This window comes from Rhagoletis zephyria, unplaced genomic scaffold, assembly GCF_001687245.7.
Source record: "Rhagoletis zephyria isolate East Lansing unplaced genomic scaffold, Rhagoletis_zephyria_1.1 Rzeph_scaffold_01184, whole genome shotgun sequence".
NCBI classification, from domain to species: Eukaryota; Metazoa; Arthropoda; class Insecta; order Diptera; family Tephritidae; genus Rhagoletis; species Rhagoletis zephyria.
Window position 1 is genome coordinate 102,915 of NW_016158268.1, and position 21,548 is coordinate 124,462.

Genomic DNA, 21,548 nt, shown 5'->3' on the forward strand with positions numbered 1-21,548 from the left:
TCATACTCCAATGAGAAAAATTTCGATTCAGACAGTTGCATTTTATGCAGAGTTCACTCAACATCCAAGATGATTCATTTGCTCAATTGGGCCATGCCATTTTCGAAAGCCAAGTAGATAGATTATTGCCGATATTAGAACCAAGCGAAAAATAATTCTATTAAGTTTAGTAGCTACATATTTACCGATGCCCTGATCAGCCAACAAATATTTTCTCAGGCAAGGACAGTTGAGGTTCATTTACTGTTGTAGTACACGAGCGATGGAATAGAAAGTGAATTTTTCGTGAGCATACCAAATTGTGAATCATGCTAATAGTGGCACGATACAGGTCAGAGTAGTTTGTACATATATATGTATGTATGCACTACATATGTATGTATGTACCTATTTAGTTATTTATACACCTATATTTATACACCTATTGACATACCTATGGTACCTATACATACGTACGAACCTATGTATGAACGTGAGTGCCTACACAAATTAATACATACCTACATACCTACATATGTATTAGATATAATTTACACCACAGAAAAGAAAGGCAGAAGTCCTTGCAGTATTTTTTTTTCAAATTTTCATTGGGGTAATTTGACAACGCAGTTTTATTTGATTATCTCACTTTGCTTTCATTGGAAATATGTAATGCATTCTGTAGACTAAATCTAATGGATATGACTATTCTTGCGCTAACATGGAATGCCTTAAAATGTAATTTGTATACATACATATGAGAATATGCAGATTTCGACTTATAGGCATGCAGTTATAGACAAATACGTACAGATGCACACACATAATACATATCTACTTATGTAAACAAGTATGTACCTCTGTCTGTATGTATGTATGTATGTAGGTGGGAAGTGTTGAATGTGGTGCCAAAAAACCCTATCATGACAACGTGATGTNGGTGGGAAGTGTTGAATGTGGTGCCAAAAAACCCTATCATGACAACGTGATGTACAGCAATTTCATCGCTAGCTTACATTCACTTAATTTGGTAACAAGTATTGCACACACCCATACATACGAACACACATTTGTACAAACATACATAGGTACAAAATGTGCATGCTCACACCTACTGTGTGTTTGTAAATCTTACGGTAATACAAAGCAACGGTTCGCGCAAACGGTGCGCGCTCATCTGCCATGCTAGAAAAATGTGTGTTACAAACATACATACATACATACATACTTGCATATTTCGTAGGATGGTGAAGCGCTGGTGGAATGGTAAAATCGTGGCGTAGTGGTGGCACGCTCGTCTTCAATTTTTCTTTGCCATTCCCTAACTTATTTTTGTGCTCTTTCTATTGTTGTTGTTGTTGTTACATGCAAGAAGTAACGACGTTGTTTTCGGTGTCTTCTGCCTGCGCGGTCGCAGCGGCTACGGCGGCAAGCATCGCCGTCACCATCGCCGCGAGATGAGTAGTTGGCAAAAATGTTTGAATGCGATCACGAACTTGACCTTTCACATAACCTTTGAGGCAGTCATTCAGTCAAACCGCCGACGAAACAACAACAATCACACGGACCAGAATCACATCAAGAAGAGCAGTTTGAACAACAACAACAACAAAATCAGCAGCAGCAGCAATAAAAAACAACAAAAGTAACAGCAACAGCAGCAACAGCGTCAGCCTTAACACATCCTTTTTGTTTTTGTTTTTGTTTTTGTTGCTTTTTGATTCACCCGCGTTTTTTCTCAACTACTGACGCTTTGATGTTAATGTTGCTGCTGCCGCTGCTGTCCTCATTGTTCTGTCAAAGTTCCGCGGTTGCATTACCGGATGCGAATGGGCATGCGGATAGGAGCGCTGCGCTTAGACGCGCTTAGACGGTTCAGTGTCTTAAATGCCGCGCAGCCGCACTGCCGCACTACTAAGCAAATACAATATCATTGGGAATCATATCACAAAGAAATGACGGCAGCAGAGAGGGCGAGGGCGCGGGCAAGGACGAGGTGGAAACCAAGGTGGGGAAACAGTACTGCAAACATGGGCTTGGTGCCAAAAACATTTTCAAAGAGCAATAAAAAAACGCCCGATAGACGAAATGATACTGGCTGGGAGCTACTTTTCTGTGTGTGAATTTTATGACAAAAGTTCGATTGACAGAGCGATCGTTTCTCTATTGCGAAACGATGATTTTTTTTTTTTTGCTAAGTTAGCCATTTAGATTTTGGTTTTGTGGGAATCATATGAAGTGAGCAGAATTTTCAAAGTGATATTCAACAGCGATTTATTGATTATTTTAAAACTGATTTAATTTATGCAGAAAACTTTTATTATGGACAAAGCCTAGATGGAATATGAAAATTAGAGGCCACAGGGCATGCATATACATACATATGTATGTATGTATTTGCGAATCTATATTTGTATGTATGTATGTACATATGCACGTATGTAAACAAATACATATGTCAAAGGCCAAATATATTTTTATGTGCATACCAGTGCATATCGACGCCTGAGTGGAAGATCGACCTATCTCGGCAGCCGGTCAGGTTTTGGTTCAAAAACGCCTTCAACTGAAAATACTACCTGGCCCAGCTTTACTTTATACACTTTGAAATATTTCTGCTTCACGATTGTATGAAAGAAAAGTTGGAAGTGTATGAACTAAAGGTCAAATAATAATTATTTCGGTTGAGCGAAAAAATAAAACTCAATAATAGTTATTATTTTTAAGCGAAATACTGATTTAAATTATTTTACTCATAATGATTACCGTTACATTTGGTCATATGTGCACTCAAACAAACATATCTACAAATAATACATACATACATACATACATATGCATGCAGTATGTATGAATCCACACACTAGTCTAGAAGTCGACGCGAAGTCGCATTTTCTGATGGACCTGTCAAAGTATGCAATTAATGAAATCGTGTGGCGACGCTGACTATAGCTGCTGAACATTTAATTGACAGCTGTTTTTACCTTGCGGTATTTTGGCGTCGATATCACACACCAAATAGATGCCTATAATGTACACAACTACATATATACATATATAAATTTAAAAAAAAATCCTAAAAGATCAGAGTTGCACTTTAGTGGTTGGGGTCAGTCTCTACGCCGGATTGCAGTAATTACATAGCCACCATGCCATATTTATTTTTTTGCGGTTTTAACGACCTATCTGAAGAAATTCGGAACAATCCACCGCTCGACCAGCACGGTGCACGAATAGCTGAAAAAACCACAAAACTGCTGCTGACCATTTTCGGATGAACGCATGCGCCAACTACCTCGGGATCAGCCTCTTAAACGTTGCGTATGTACAAGGTCTAATCGAGCATATTATGTATGTGAAAGGCTAAAGCCCACCGTCAACAAATGGACTCGAAGCATTTCAGCCCTACAAGTATGTATATAACGCGGTACCCGCAGGTGGTAGCAGAGGAAGAGGCTTCACTTGGCATTTCCAGCATTCGTTATTTGGCGCAGGAAAAAAAAACGAATGGCGTGCTTTGTTGGACTCGACCAATGTCATTGAGTCGGACAAATAGGGAGAAGAAGAGAAATTTAATAGGCTAAAACGTTTATTTTAACGTTTTAACACTGTTTACTACATTTCACATAATGACTTTCGATGCTGCTGGGTGTATTAATCTCAATCATTATAATTAGTCAAGATTTTCTACGATGTTTCCATCGTTCGTTTGGCTTCAAAACTTTGCTGCTGTAAATACATACATAAGTATATAGCATAGACTTATGTATATACAAAGCTTTTTATGTACAGTGCTGTGAAGAGCAATAGACACAAAAGCTGACAAAACATTTCGAAATTCATTACGTCCGCGTCGTTTGTCCCCGATAACGCTGTAATCGGATTGTATTATAAGCGACACTTTCCTCAAAACCAGTTTTTGTCCATAAAGTGAATTTTATAATTTAACCTTGAGAAGTTGTTGTTGGGTTTCCTTGTTGTTTTGTCGAGGAGTTTCTACCCAGGGTCATCTTCTATTTAGTGTACATATATGTATGTACATACATATTTAAATAAAATTATTTTTTGAGATCGTGGTGCGATAAAGGTGTTATGCTCTCGGGCAAAAGAGCTGATCAGCTCAAACCAACTAATGTTATCAAAGTTGTTGCTTGAGCAGCATCTTCTGCCCGAGAGCCAGGTCACTTGCTGAAGTTGATGAATACCCTATTGTTTTAATTTCAAGGCATTTTGGGTATTAATCAGGCGGCATAAACAAATATTTGAGACCAAGGTTGCATTGAAACGTTAATTTTAGCGTTTCCAAAAATTAAGCAATCGTTTCTGTTGAAACGATTAAGTTTTTTATGGTTTAGGTAATTAACAAAATAATTCTATTTTGGTTTTTAACGAAAATAAATTCAATCGTTATTGCTGAAGCTGTAGCATGCGTTTCGGTGCTAGGTGCTAACAGTGATCTGGAAATGGCGTACAACAACAACTTTTCGTTGATTTATTTTGTTTCGGTATAAACGACTAATGATTTATTTCCTTTCAACGTTAACGATTGAGTACTGTTTCGTTAATTTAGCTCTGAAACCCACTCGTGGGGAACTCGCCGATTTGCGGGGAATTTCAGTTTGCATGGGGAATCGGGGAATGGACCGTTTTCAGCTCGTTCAATTCTAGTATAACAAACTTTTTAATGGCTAAAAATTAGCTTTGAATTTTTAGAGTTTCCTTTGTCGCATTTGCTTTCACATAGCGAATAAACATAATTTATTTTTATATGGAAGAAAACCGCAGAAACTTCGGAAAAATCCTAAAATGAAAATGTTTAGCCATTTGAAACATGCACTTTATTATTCTAGAATTGGGCTACAAAATGGCATACTCAAAATGTTTCTTGGAAATCCAATTAAAAGCTCGAAATTTTCACGAAAGTTTGTTTTTTTTCAAATATTGCACAAAGTTTGAAACTTGGATTTATACAGTTTGTGTTAAAAAACTAACTATATTTTTATAAAAAAATATTTTTATTCTTTATTTGTTAACTAACTTTATAAAAGTTTGGTTTGGTTTATCAATACGTAGATGAATTACGTTTAAAAATAAAATTAACAGCAAGACCAGTAATGTATAAAAATTCCTTCTTTTTTGTTTTGTACGTAAGGAAATATCTATGGGGTGGGGAGTTTTACGAAATTTCGGGCAAATCGGGGAATTTCATTGTAGAAATCGGGGGAATTCTCAAAAATGAGTTGGCTACCCTGCTCTGAAACGTAACGAAATTATTTTGATAAGTAATTTTTGCGCATCAACAAAACGAAATGCATTCATATAGTTTGTTTTGAGCCTCTCTGTTTGAGACTCGTAGAATACGTCTTATGAGCGATCGTTTTCGATGCCATTGTTAAGCACAACACTGTTTGCGTATGTACATACATACATACATACATATGTATGTATGAATTTTTAATAAGCGTAGATCTTGACAAAATTAATGATACCTCAACATAAACCGCGTTAATTAGCTAATACCCGTTTAACATTCATTAATTTGGAAACGAAATCATTCAAGTGTCGGGTGTTTAGTGGGCTAAAAACGGTACACTGTAATTTCTGTTTTACAGTATTGAAAAGCTATTCAGCCACTGGCATAATTTCGGTAATTATTCGTGGCCATAAGCGAAGTCGATTTTTGCATTTTTCGAAGATGATGCCACCACATATGTACGTCAAAATTTGATAGCAAACAACAACATTGCGTGAGTTAGAGAACGTATAGGTTAAATATTTCCTTAATTAAATTACTATCCAACTTTGTTTCCATTGCCGTATCTCAATATTAACGTAGAGCTAATGCTTCAATTTGTTTGACAAAAAATTATAGAAAATTTGCAGCAATATCGTATTAATGCTTACCAATATTGAGCGTTTCAAAAAAAAAAATAATACTAACTAATGGATAACTTTTACCATCGGTATTTTTTTTTTTGAAATTCCGTAAGTTAGGTTGACCTTATGACATTCTTTCACCAGAGTAAAATATCAAATTTTCCTACATGTTACATATCGTCGGCTGAGTGGAAGATCGCCCTATCTTGGCTGCCGATTCGAAAACTCCCTATCTCAATATATGTAAATTCAATATATCGGCAGTTGAGTTAGGACGTTTTTTTGAACCAAATTCTGAGATATAATGTTTGTAAAAACATTTGCGGAGATAGGACGTTTTGGTACCGGCAGCCGAGATAGGGAAATCTTCCACTCAGCCGTCGATATGCGCTGGTGATAAAGCATTAAAAAAAAAAATAGGCGAAACTGTTAATTGTGGTTCATTAGTGCAAATTTCTTAGAATAAATTATGTACAAAGTAATTCCAGCTGATTAATCGTTTTTTTTTTTTTTTTTTNAGCTAAGGTCAACTGGTTCCATTTGAACCGGAGGTCCCTCTGCCTGTAATGAAATAAAAAATAATTATAATTAAATTTACAGAAATGTACACACATACATATGTACATATGTATGTAGATAGATCTAACGAGTTAGTAAGAAAAATTCATACAAACATACATACGTATGTATATTCAATGCTAATAGTAGATTTGCAAAATCATCTAGGGAGCGTCCCTACTTTTGTCACTGTTGCGAACTTCTTCGTTTCTGTTCGTCTGTCAAGCGAAAATACATTGTTTTGTCTCTGATAAAATACGCAATGTACCGATTTGCAACTGTTTGTATATATTTACGTATATTTACGTATATGTATGTATATTGAGATGTTTTAATACGAATTAATTGCCAAAATCTCGATTGCTTATTTGTTAAGTGCAATTAAGATACATTTCATAGCAGAAATACCGTCGGAGCTTTTGCATTGGCTGCCGAGGGGCGACTGCGAAAAAACTTTGGGATCGAACCCAGCTCCTACGGAGTGGTACCTATGACCAATCCGCCGCAGCGGCATATTAAAAATATCGTATAATTTAGCAAATCACCAGATGATAAAAAAGTACTTTGTAAACAAAAATTGCTCCAGAAATATGTTGAATAACAAAACTAATGTGTTAACGCAATTAATTTGAGTGTTTGAATTCATTGTTTGTGCCGTTAATGTTTGTACTTTTCATAACACAAAACGCCGGTGGGAAGTAAACACGGAACAACGCGCGAACATCTTTCCACTTGTAACGAAAATTATTAAAATGTCAACCGGCGATGTGCGAGTAGGCGATTCTAACAGCATGTGGTTGATATCAAGCATGATCTTCATGCACTTACTCGCATGCATTTGTATGTGTGTAGGTATGCTTGTAAATGTATGTATGTACGTATGTTTGTATAGTTATGCATTCACCCTGCAGGGAAACCGTCTGGTAACACATTTGCAAGTTGCAACAGACGGGGAATATGCAATTGCAATAATAAGTATGCAACGTTGTTATTTGCTTTTTTAGCTTGTAAACTTCTTACCTTAGATTCAAATTCAATGTGGGTGTAAATTGGCTCAGTTCGATTAACCTTTATGACGCATCTTGACCGCATTACGGATCCGGCAGACTGATTAAAGCTTTTTTGTGGCGCGCAGAAACTAAACTTTTAGGAATTCGTTGAATTTATTATGATATATTTTTTTTGTTTACGGAAGTATGGATTTATTTCTAATGCATTTGTATAACGAATATAAAAAGCTAGATCAGGTTAGCTATTAAAATCAATTCCAATTGACGATCGTCAATAAACGATTGGCTTTCAATACAAACTCTGGTTGCACATTATTGTTGCGCGCGCCGACAAGCCGACAAATAAAGCCAAGTGATTTATAATGGCAATTTCGTTGACTTAATAGATAACATGCGAGTGGCGAGTGCAGCAAGTACCACAAACAAGAACTAGAGCGTTGCATTGGCATGTACCAACAACGTAAATGTGGCTATCGTTAGTGTATCAATGTCGAGGAAAAAAGCGCACTTGAAAGAAATAGATCACGCACTTACTACATACATATGTACATATTGCAATATAAATGTATGTAGCTGCAATAAATAGCCAATAGCCATAACATATGAGGCGAACATAGTTTACTAATTTGCCATCAATTACAGTACATAACGCAATAATTTTGATACAATGTTTACTCAATTAGTCGCAGACGTGTTTTACAGCTTTGTCACGCATACATACATATGTACTTATGAAGGTTGGTAGCGCTTTTATTAGGGAAACAATACAACAAATGGGGAATAACAATATTTGGATGCACTGTTATACTCGGCACAGAAAATATTTCAAATTTGAAGAAGACAAAAAAAAGGTATTTATGTAATACACCGAGCTACCTATTCGATAAAAATTCCAAAAATATCCCAGATGAAGCGTTACTAGAACGCATGCGTACCGATTTAAAATGGAACGGAACGAAACTACACGAAATAGGGAACGTAAAAATATTTTGGTCTTGCATTATTTTAGGACCTGCAACGGTATAATGAAATCAAGGAAATAAAAAATTTTGTACTAATTCCACAACTGAAACACGGTTGTCATCACGTGAGATACGATCGATTTGCTTTGTACCACCTATTGTGTCGATTAAAATTATTCAAAGGACCATTTCCTTCCTTCGATAAAAGTGAATTTGGAAAATATTTCAAAATTGTCGGTATCATTTTGTTTGAAAAAAAAAAAAAAAAATGAAACCAAAGGCAAAAAAAGAAAACTGACCCCAAATGAAACAGATTGTACAGGACATTTATTAAAACTACGTGCAACAAAATATGAAAACAAAATTGGCCTGTGAAAATCAAAAATTCGTATTATCAACACCTTTCTGGTTTCTATTCTCGCAAAATAAAACTACATAAATATATGAAAGATTTCACGATACAATCAGAATTGTCTGCGAATTCATCGAACTTTCGTGAATACTGTAAATTTCAACTTAAGATACTAGAACAAAAGCAAAAAATTTTCTCGAAAAGAAAGGTGGCTCGTCTGAAGTTGAAGAAGTACATTTGCTGACAAAAAGCCTGCAACCACACTGCGAAAAAACTGGTACCCAACAGAGAAGATAGTACGTCAATATGTATAGGTTCCACCAAGATCGCTGCGAACTCGCCAATACGCGGATATCGGCGTACACCAAATCGGTTACTAATCGCAGCACTAAAACAACCGCAAGCAGATATTCTGATGGTTAATGAATTCACCCTGACGGCCAAATCGCAGCACAGGTACCAATTTTGCCCAAAATGTGGTACCTGTTGGAATCGAGACGCCAATGCTGGGAAAAACGTTCTCTACCTGGGAGAATGTAACGGGTGATTTTTTTGAGGTTAGGATTTTCATGCATTAGTATTTGACAGATCACGTGGGATTTCAGACATGGTGTCAAAGAGAAAGATGCTCAGTATGCTTTGACATTTCATCATGAATAGACTTACTAACGAGCAACGCTTGCAAATCATTGAATTTTATTACCAAAATCAGTGTTCGGTTCGAAATGTGTTTCGCAAACCCAATTGCTGCGAACGGCGACGAATCGACATTTCACGGTCTTCAGCAACACTCTCAGAAACAGACGCAATATTCTCTTCATCAAGCAAAACGAAAAACACGAAAATTTTCGAAATAAAGATGTCACTATTTCTTGTATAACGGCAACTGTGTACAACTGACTGGCAACAGTTTAACTTCAATGTTATAGAAAAAAAAAAATAATAATAATTTAAAAACAAACGCGAATTTTTAGCGTCTTGAAATTTGCTCTTTATGCTACCAACATTTAATTAAAAATAAATCTGAATAGAAACAAAACAAAAAGAGCCAAATTCTATAAAATAAATTGTCGAGCATACTTTATATCAGGGACTGAGAACAAAAGACATGTTCGAAGCCAACACTGGTTTTCAGTAAGCAGTCTCTTTTCGTGGTGAATATCGATTTTGAGATTATTTGGTATTCAGTAAGCTGTCTCACGTCACTTATTTGTCAGCTAGCTCTGAGCAGGCCACAAAAAGGAAAATATGGAGGAAAAGATTAAAGATTCTTATTTTATTAAAAAGATAAACGCAAAAATGAAGCTAGGAAATATTTGTTCAACAACAATTTCATAAGGGAATAAGCCGAAATACTCTAATACCATATAAAAATCATTAGAAAACATATTTTCTTTTGTTTTTAAGACATTAAAATCTAAAATTTAAACGAAAAAAAAACAACTGCTGCCCGAGGAGGACTCGAATTCAGATCTCTGGAGTGGCATTCTAGGGCTTTGCCCCCTCTCTTACTGAATACCCAAATCATCTCAAGTCACTAATTTCTAGTCTCAAATTTAGCATTCATACATAAAAGCATATGCTTATACTTGCAAAATATGGAGGAAATCCTCCTGTCTGTATTCATAAAAATTTCGAGCAGATGGTTATATATTTTTCAAGTAGAAGCATATCTTTCTACTCATATAAAAGTAAATGGAGAAATTTGTGAAGGCGTCTTGTAATCTGTGCATAAAATCTAAGTATGTTTGCGACATCTCAGTGGTCCTGGATATCGGATATGTTGTTGTTCTTCTCTTTTGTCCTCACTGTTGTTTGGCTCACTGAATACCAGGGTAAATTTCAAAAAAACCTTCCGCAGTGTTTTACCTAAAATTTTAGGAATATCTGACAAAGAACAAAACGGGAACAAATCTTTTCTGTACATACTTTTTAACGAAAGACTTAAGACACGAACTTTTTTTTTTTTTTTTTTTTTTTTTTTTTTTTTTTTTTTTTTTTTTNTGAAGTTGTTCCATAAATGGACAGTTTGCCCTAATGATAAACGATGTGGAAGTTTAAATGATCTAGCTTTTCTCTGGCTTAGAATTAAAATTATGATTCGCACTGAACCGCTCGTGCAAGTGCGCTCGGGTATTAAAATATCAATAACTACTTGCCGTCGCTTGGTTGCGATCTTTATTTAACCCTCTGCGACTGACGTGGTAGTCTGACAGACACCGAAGGTTCGACATTTTTCCCGAAATTTCCAGTTTAAATCGAAGAAAAGTTTATTAATATATATCGAACATATATATATTTTTATCTGGAAAATTCGGTCTCGTCAGTAGCAGAAGGTTAAGATAACAAACCAAATTCTACACAATATTGCAAGATATTTGATGCAAGTTTACTCACCTCCTTCGCTGGCAGAGGGTCAGGTCCCAGGCCATTCTGAAAAAGAAGTTACGCGTTAGTTTCATGCATGTGCATTTAATTATTTATTCAACTAAAAAAACCACACTTATTCATATACATACAGATATTTTTTTCTATCAATGTAGGTATGTGTGTACGTATGAATGTATGTGTTGATGTGTGTAGGCCGGATATTGGCTAAATTAATGATTGCCATTAAAATACAAATCTGAAATCAGCAAATGATAATTAATAGATCGATGGAGTTAACTAACCATTTGCATGGTTTTTAGGCTACACCTCGTGTACGAAAAAGAACTTTGGCGGCATGGCAGGATCTTATGCACTACCACTTACATACGTACGAGTACATACATATGTATGTACATATAAAGCGATGTGCTTGAGTAATCCCTCAAGAAACTCACATCAGCCTGACCAGTGGCGGCATTACCATTGCGAATTGCAACCGAAAGCGCATTAAAACCATGAGGCATTCACATTCAGATTTGCTTCTAAATACAAGTACTTATATACATATGTATGTATATACGTAAATGCCTGCGTACCTAACAGTTAGAGCTTAACAGTGTTCTTTTTTCTTATCGGCCATTATAGTTTAAATTATTTCCAACGAAACCCTGGTTGTAAACTTGATAAATATTTGTCTACAAACATATTTCCTATGCAAATCCTGAACAAAATCATATCAATAGATATATACATAGGCATTTGTTTTCGTACCTCAAGCACCGACTACAACATATTTAGTTGCATTGTATACCTATAAATATTTTCTGTTGGGAGATTTTGCAATTGCAATTCAGATTTATGCATTTGGGATCCTTTAACTCTAAGCACATGGTTAAGCGCCGACCTCCTGTTGCAATTGAAATTGTGCACTTAGCAAGCGTTTCAAAACATTTGTTGGCTTTTTATTACATGCTTATTATTATGAGCAGCTACCTTGAAAGTTACGAGGTGGTTAGGAATCATTCAGTAAAAATCTCCTGTTCCTTACAGCAAATCGCTGCTAATTGCCTCTTTGTGTTTTAAGACTTTTACCAATAAATTTTTAATGACAACACTTAGCCGAGTATGTATATTGGCTGAGCTATTGTGGAAGAGTCGATTACCATAATGCCCGTCGCTACTGCACTTGCATCTGAAACAAGCGACTAAGCTTCGTAATCGCTACTGTGCAACATTAACTGCAACAGCAACTATAAAATTCATTTTTACACGCGCGGCTTTACGAGAAAACAAGAAGAGTCAAATGCTCGTAACATTTGTACAAATGGTATTTAATTTAATTTAATTCTAAAGCGTTTCGAATGATGCAAAGAGAATTTTTCCAGCGGCTCCTTTCGAACAGGTATGAAATTAAGGATACCGACAAAAAACGTATATACGTATGTACATATGTATGTGCATATATTTACACCTAAGGGAACACTTTGGATGATCCTTGACTTACTCTTCGCCCATACTTTAAGCTATTTCTCACGAATACGATTCATTTAATCTGTTAGATTTTCGCTGTCAATGAAATTTTATGATAGCTCTGTGCTTACCTATTCGTTTCCTTCATGTTCCTGGTACCCCGGTACAAGGCGCAGTAGTACTATTCTTGGTCTCAAGAGCGTTTAGGGTATTGAAGAAATATTATAACAGCTTTGATGGCGCTATGTGGGACTTCAGTGCTAGTAAGGCGGCCTGACTCTCAGACATAAGGTAGATGTATTTCGAAGATGTGCCTCTCCTAAGGCATTCTTTGCCACAGATTTCTTTTGAAAAATTGATGGTTACCTACCATACTGGATAAAAGCCTTCAACCTTGATATACCTTGTAGCACTCAAGTGAGACACTTGGGGTCCTTTTGGATAGGAGCAGAGAAAGACTGAAACTGATTGCTTTTAAAATACCTATTGTGGGCTTATATTCAAAAAGTGCAATCTTGCATTTACACAAAAAGTACTTTGTTTGGTTAGAATATGTTTCAGACTGAACTGTCATCACTAAAGTTTTTTCTAACCATCTATATCGCTTGTTAGAACTTGAAGTCTCGAATTTTATTTTTATACTAAATCGCCACGTGTAAACAGGGTCGGCCACCTTTTTGCTATTCAACTCCTCATCGACCTTTTAATTCGACTAGTTGTCTGTAAAAAGTTGAACCATGTATCTAAACACGCTTTAAGGCCTACTTGATCTACAAATTATTTCATGCTTGAAAATCTAGAGTTTTTGGCTAAAATTCGAATTTGAAAATAGTCCCACCGGCCACATTCAATCAAATAAGAGTTGCAAATAATTTAGAAATTGTTTTGATATTTTTTTGAAAGGGATTCTATTCAATAGTTACATGCATAAGTATTTGTAATTCACAGTTGATAAAATTCTGGATTCAAATGCCCCACCAGTCACAATCTAATGCCCCTACTTTGAAATACATAGTAGGCCCACATCCATTCAAAATACATAGTATACAGCATTGTATCTTTAAATAAAAATGAAAAACAAGTTGCCCAATCAAGGTTGAACTAAAAAAATGTGCAAAAAAATTAAAAAAAAAATTGTACTCGTAACTCGATAAAAAATTCAACAAGACTATGATTTAAAAGATATGCGTTTATTGATTTCCCCCATGGAACTGTCGAAAAGTACAAGACAATGTTGATGTTATTTATGTCACTTAGTCGTACAAAATAGATTTCTAGATGTCCAGTGCGACATTTGTTAAATAAAATGATCACGCTCTCCGTATATTCCATCTGTCAACAGTGGCAGTCTTCAGTGGGAATCTCTGCAATAATTGGTGTAGTTAATCTGTGCAAAGTGCCAGCAGCTGTCAGTGAAACATAAGGCGCTGCCACTTTAAGTTCAAATCGGTGTTGATCCAAATGCCAATTGAATCGCCGCGAATTAAATGGAATCACACGGAGTGATAAGCTTTTTAAACTATAGTCGACCGCTGTGAGATTTATGGGAACGATTTTCAGTCGCAAGTGGCATTCCAATGGGCACTATTAACGTACCGAGAGCTAAAAATCGAACAGCCGCTTAGCGGTGTCAAGCACAGACGGCCGGCCGGCCGGCCTGCCAAACGATCAGCTTAGCTAACCAGCCAGCAGGCCAACATGCCGGCTAAACTTCCAAACAGTCTTTCAAATTGGCTGCCAGTNAGGCAAACGATCAGCTTAGCTAACCAGCCAGCAAGCCAACATGCCGGCTAAACTTCCAAACAGTCTTTCAAATTGGCTGCCAGTTATATGTATGTATGTATGTCTGTATGTCTGTATGTATGCACTAGTTAACAGCACAGCTGCTGCACTTGATATTCAACGCTAAGCCAAATAAAGCGAAAGAGGGCACCACATCTTGTGGTGCATGCAACGACGCATAAGCACACTTGCAACTTGCAACTAAGTTATATTGCCCCACATGTGCGGCATCGTACACGGTGTCAAAGTGTTAACGTCCAACGTAGTAAACAATGACACTCCATCGATCACAAATCAAGAACCAGCTAACATCAACTACGGGAATAACCTTACGAGTCAAACCACTGAAAGCGGTCAATATATGTATATACATACATATAAGTACAACAACAACATTGTGACGCTTTGTTGCTTATGAAAAATCGTTTGCAAGGCGCAAATATGAAATTAGAGTTACACGCATACATACATACTTGTACGAGTATCTACACACGTTCGAAGACGTCTTATATGTATAGATGATGCATGAATATGGCAAGCCCAATATGACCACAATCTGCACGGATAGGATGAGCCCGTACGATTTTATTAGACTCTCGTAATTTAGGTGCTTTGTGCTGCTACCAACTAACGAGATAATAATTCAAGTAACTACGAGCGAATCGGGGGGAAATTCTAATCTATTTAACTATAGCACATCCTCGCACTTTTGCAGTGTCCGGAGGATGCATAAGAATAGGTCGATCATACTTTGAACTACCATCAAGTTATAACTTAAGAAAGTTTTATTTCATGGCAGTTGAGAAGTGCATGTGCAAAAATTTCATTAATTTAATGAATGTCCAGATATATTTTTTCGCGAAGATTGAGGCTCACTACTATTGGAGTTTGTTTAATATTTTTCGGTTTTTAAGATGACACCGTGCGACAAAAGCCAAACATTTTTCAAACACACGAAAAAGTCAATATATTCACAAAACTGGGGGTCAAATATAGTAAAACTGCGCTTTTAGTTTTTCTCTTTGATGTCAGGATTTTTTTAAAAGGACTTTGATATTTCTAAAATATGATTGAATAAAAAAATTATTTAAAAGATNGGGTCAAATATAGTAAAACTGCGCTTTTAGTTTTTCTCTTTGATGTCAGGATTTTTTTAAAAGGACTTTGATATTTCTAAAATATGATTGAATAAAAAAATTATTTAAAAGATTCGATGCATTGTAGAATAACAATATGAGTATCATTATAAAAAAAAAATAATAATTTTTGGGTGCACCAGGACGAACAATTATTGAAAATGTCGTTTTAAAACTTTATCTTTGAATATACTTGAATATTTCCAATGTTTATTTTTGAAAAAAATATACGTCAAGGACTAATATGTTAACTACCACATCCTCGAATTTCGTCCTACTAACTTTATTAGTTTTAGATAAAAAAATTTTACACTTCTCTTTATAAGATATTGATAGCTACAATATACACAAATGAAGATACTAGAATCATTACACTGTACAGCACTCCGCTGGGTATTGGACCTAACCATTTTTTTTAAGAGATTGAGTCATAGGTAAAAAAGTAATTTCTCCGTATTTCGAAGTTAGCCTCCGTAATCGAGATAAGAGCCTTCGAAGTTCGAAATAGGATCTTTGTAATGTATGTATGTAAATAACTAAAAAACTAAAAATACAGTCGTATACCGTGCTTTTGCTCTTATTTAAATGGTTTATAACTTTTTTTTTGCAAACTTATATTACAGGTGCTATAAGGGGGCAAAGATCGGGTCTTCGAAAAATTAAAAACCTTGTATTTCAAACAATTTTGAACCGATTTTTAAAAAGTTGGTATCGTTGTAAATGTCNATAACTTTTTTTTTGCAAACTTATATTACAGGTGCTATAAGGGGGCAAAGATCGGGTCTTCGAAAAATTAAAAACCTTGTATTTCAAACAATTTTGAACCGATTTTTAAAAAGTTGGTATCGTTGTAAATGTCATTAGACCCCCTTCTTCTCTTCTGATATGCATATTTGTATACTTTGTATGTAAAAATTTAAGAAAAAACATTTAAAAGGAAAAAATCCTTTTTTTATTATAAAAAAAAATATTTTAAACAAAAAAATTACTAATCGATTTTTAGGAAGTTGATATCGTTGTAAGTGCAATCAAACCATCTTTCTTCTGATATTCGTATTTGTATGCTTCGTTTATAAAAATTTGTAAATAAAACACTTAAAATGAAAAATAGCTTTTTTTATAAAAAACACAAATTTACAAAAAAATTACAAACCGATTTTTAAAAATTTGCTATCGTTGTAAAGGCGATTAAATACCCTTTCTTTGGTATGCATGTTTGAATACTTCGTATAAAAAAATTTGAGAAACAACAAAAAAATACCTTTAAAAATAATATTTTAAACAAAAAAATTACAAACCGATTTTTAAACAATTAGTATCGTTGTAAAGGATACCAGAAAACTTATACTTAAAAAAATTAAATTAAAAACATTTTTTCCCTCCATATAAACTCCACAAGGGATTGAATGGTACTTCATAACCATTCATTTTACCCTAGGGTAGCCACCTTTTCCGATGCGCAGACCCCAAGATTGAAAAATAGCATAATTTTTTTCACTTTTGTTGGTTTTTATCAACATTTCTTAACAAAGCTTTAACTAAACAAAATCACAAACCATAACAAAACATTAAGGAGATACTAAAAAAATAATGTTAAAGGCACACCATTTCTAGATAAACACGCATTACTGTAAAAATTATTTGATAAAATACGTATGCCTTACCTTGATTCACAAAAGCCCTAACTAGCAAATTTTCTGTTTTACAGACGAAGCAAAAAACATTATAAAAACTGAATCAAAAACTGCAGATACGACTTTTTAAAAAGTGGCATAACTCCATTTGTTTTTTAAAACCTACAATTAAAAATTTTTGAGAAGGTGTATTTTAATATATCCTACCTAAATCTATGATAAACGCAGTTGCGTAAAAAGTAATTGTTACGGCCTTTGTGAATTAAGGTAACGATATGTATGTAGGTGTGTATGTACATATCGCTAGCTCAGTTAATTTTCTCAAATTTTACAGTGGACGAAAAAAACCATTATCTTCAAGTATTTTACAAGACAAATCGTGTTTAAAGCAAAGAAAAACTCCCTACGCGGAGCGTTTGATACTTTTTAAAATTGCACTTACAAAAATTATCGGAAATTTAAATTGATTTATGAAATAAAGGTATAAACAGAAAAGGTATAATGAGATAAATGAAATACAAAATTTTTCACTAATTCCACAACAGAAACACGGTTGTCATCACATCAGATACTATCGATTTGCTTTGTACCACCTATTGTGTCGATTAAAATTATTCAAAGGACCATTTTCTTCCTTCGATAAAAGTGAATTTGGGAAATATTTTAAAAATTCCTTCAACGCGCACTAAAACGTTTTCTTCACTTCAAACCGATGGAGTGTCCGTATCATTTTATATGGAAAAGAAAAAAATACAAAATGAAACCAAAGGCAAAAAAAGAAAACTGAAACCAAATGAAACAGATTGTACAGGAGATTTAATAAAACAAAGTACAAAAACAAAATTATACTAGATCCTGGGTGCCGCCGGCTAGTTTTAGCTGGCATCCAGAACAACGTCCTGTGAAAATAAAAAATGCATGTTATCAGAACCTTTCTGGTGTCTATTCGCTCAAAAATAAACTACATAAATATACGAAAGATTTCACGATACAATCAGAATTGTCTGCGAATTCATCGAACTTTCGTGAATACTGTAAATTTCAACCTGCGATACTAGAACAAAAGCAACAAATTTTCTCGAAAAGAAAGATGGCTCGGCTGAAATTGAAGAAGTACATTTGCCGACAAAAAAAAAACCTGCAACCACATTGCGAAACAACTGGTACCAAACACAAAAGAGAGTTCGTTGATATGTATAGGTTCCACCGAGATCGCTGCGAACTGGCCAACACGCGGATATCGGCGTACACCAAATCGGTTACAAATCGCAGCACTAAAACAACGGCATGCAGATATTCTGATGGTTAATGAATTCAGAACAACCAAACTTTGTGCAAAGTGTTGCAACATAAACCTGACGGCCAAATCGCTACACAGATACCAATTTTGCCCAAAATGTGGTACCTGTTGGAATCGAGGCGTCAATGCTGGGAAAAACATTCTCTACCTGGGAGAATGTATCATTAACCAAGGCGAAAAACACGAAACTTTAAAAAAATAATATGTCATTATTTCATATATGGCGTAAAATATGTACATACATCTGACTGTGAAAACAGTTTGACTTTATTATGATAGGATAGGTTATTATGATATTATGGTTACTTTACGAGACCAAAAGATAAAAAAAACGAATCAGCTGATCTAATGATACTACCTGTTCAAACTGCCTTGGGTATAAATAGAATATTTTGAAATACGTACATACTTAAGGATGGCTAGTTTTACATGGAATGACATGCAAATTTCATGAATAACTACATAAAGAGAAATGCATGCGTTTTCCCGCGTATACAAATAAGCATCTTCTCCCTTTTGTTTATTTTTAATTTTTTGTTATCTTTCTTGTTAACTTCACTACAAAAATCGCTTGCAGTTTGTAAAAATATGTATGTAGTTGTCATACTTTGTATATTTTTTTTTCATATTTGTATGTATTTTCAATTCTCTGCATTTCGATTTCGAGTAGTGTACCCACTTGCCGTAAGTGCCATGTTACGAGTACGGGTACGTGTGGATTTGTGCGATGGATGGTGTAGTGTAGACCTGTGATGAATAGATCGTTATAAAAGTCAAGCGATTGATTGCGAACAGTGAGAGCTATCGTGACGTTATTTACATATGTATGTATGCACATTTTTATGATGTAAGTGTATTCATACGTACTAGGGCGATGGCTACTTGAGCGTGGGCTTCTTCAGATGTTGGTTTTTTCGCCTATTTTGAGCCAAGTGCCCATTCCAGTTCATGGAAAGCAGAAGAAGCCACAGCTTCCTTATGTCAGATTTAACATTTTACACAATTCAAACACACCCAACAAAGCGGGCAAGCATTTGATCATATATGTGCATTAGGTTGGCCCTTAAATGTAGGAAACTAATTTTTACACCAGATTTCGTAAGCCTCAACTCGTACGTCGATGCTACTATAGTCGAAGATATCACATATAAATTTAGGTTCCGGTTGGGGACGGTTAAGGCGTGTCGCACAGGGAACAAAGTTCAGATTACCCTATGAAGACGTCTTAACCGACTCCAGTCGGGACCAAAATTTATAGTTGATATTTTCGACTATGAAACTATCGATTTTGGGTATTAGATGAAAACAAAACTAATTTTAATGTTTTTAAGTCTCTATAGAGGAATCTTAACTTTGCCCCCTGTATTTAACCGTCTCCTATTGGGACCAACATTTATATGTGATATCTGTGACTGTGGCATTACCGATTGAGGGGGTGAGACTGGAAAAAGTCGTTCATTTGATTTTTTAAGGATCACCCTAATGTACATACATTTGGAACTCATCTTTATCATTCAATTACAGATTTGATTTTTACTTACAGCCATACTCGCATAGGTGTAGTATTTATGTATTTATATTTATTTATTTTTAATATAGTTTTAGTTGAAATTGAAAGCAAAGATGGATGGATGGATGTGTGGATGATACTTACCATGAAAACCATTAAATAGTAAAACAGTCAGCAAAACAAAAACCGTCTTTTGTCGCTATTGCTGTAGCTACTCTTTCGATGACGTCGATGTTGACGACGCCAATGTTGCAAGTGCTTTCGATGTTGTCGAGTGCCTTGAATAGTATGTCATATGGAAGTGTGTGCGCATGCGTTCGACCGAGTGCAAGTGCAAGTGCGTGCGTATGTGCTTAGCCTTATTTCGACCCATACTAAACCACACACACACACACTCATACATACACACACGCACACAAACAAACAGCCAGCACAGCGGCGCAGCGCAGAAAGCAATGACACCTGTTGATTGTTGTTGTTGGTTGCGTTGCCACTGTTGTTCTTATTGTTGTTGTTTTTATTGCATGTGTTATTACTTCAGCCACCGCGGTTTTATCTTCACAATTATTGCTGGCAAATGTCTGCAATAAGGAATTCAAGCAAAACTGGCACAATTGATGCAGTGGCGCACGCTTGATGCATTGTGCAAATAAATGCTTGCGGCTTGTGCAAGACTATGGATGTGGGGCTCAAGTGCCGCGCAGGGGCGGAGCCGGGCGTTGCAGCGCGGCGCGGCGCGGCGTAGGGGAGCAGGCGGTGCTTACGGTGCGTGACGCGACGTGCTGCTAGCAGCAATCATCAAGCGACCGGTGTCGTCTCCGCAGCCCATAAACGAAAAATTTACGATGCAGAAAAAGTTTGCACCACTCGACAGCGACAGGCAAACGCAGTAAATGTTGAACGAGTAAACGCGAACGCAAAATTTACTAATTTTTTATCGTCTATCGTTTTATGCTTGCATTTTCAATGATTGCAACTCTTCTTTTCCTTCTTGCAACACCCACTGCATGTAGATACTGGGTTTGTGTGTGTTTCACTTTTTTTCTCGATTGGTTAAATTTAAAGCACAACTGAATTATTGTTAATCATTCCAACATAAACACTAAAGTTGCACTTCCTGTCCTAATCAATCTGTATGTAGTACATACATAATATGATGTGTGTGTGTGTGTGTGTGTTTGGGTGAGCAGATCCGCTAAACAAAATATAGCAGCATTCTCTATAAAGTAAGTGAAGATATTTTACATATATGTAGATATACAAACCTACATACATATCATACATAGTAAGGTAAGCACACATGTGCCGTTGAATTAAGCAAAAAAGTAACACAGTGGAGGAGTCGCATTGCGAGGGTCGCGGCAATGGCAACACCTACCGCGATGATTTAACTACTCAAAGGCAGTTAAAATCGCTTGTGGCGGCTTGTCACGGCTCGGTGGCTAACACTTATTAAGCTGGGTGCGCTGATGGGTTTTTATCATTTTTTGGAATTTCAATTGTGAGCAATTGCCTTTGATTGGCACCACCCATGACTATGCAACGGCATAATGAACGCATACATGTGTGTATAATATGCAGCCATTTTGCGCATTAGGTTTGTTCTAA

General features: G+C 35.7%; 1 protein-coding gene across 1 annotated transcript in view; it reads right to left on the reverse strand.

The window, feature by feature from the left end:
• LOC108363082 (dendritic arbor reduction protein 1) overlaps positions 1–20,307 on the reverse strand; it is a 49,276-nt gene extending 28,969 nt beyond the window's left edge. The window contains exons 1-3 of the mRNA XM_017616344.1: positions 20,085–20,307; positions 11,136–11,171; positions 6,366–6,417 (exon numbers count right to left, since the gene is read on the reverse strand). Of these exons, the coding sequence (XP_017471833.1) occupies positions 6,366–6,417; positions 11,136–11,171; positions 20,085–20,096 (100 nt within the window). The 5' untranslated portion in view covers positions 20,097–20,307. The remainder of the gene's footprint in view (positions 1–6,365; positions 6,418–11,135; positions 11,172–20,084) is intronic.
• Between the last annotated feature and the right edge of the window lie 1,241 nt (positions 20,308–21,548).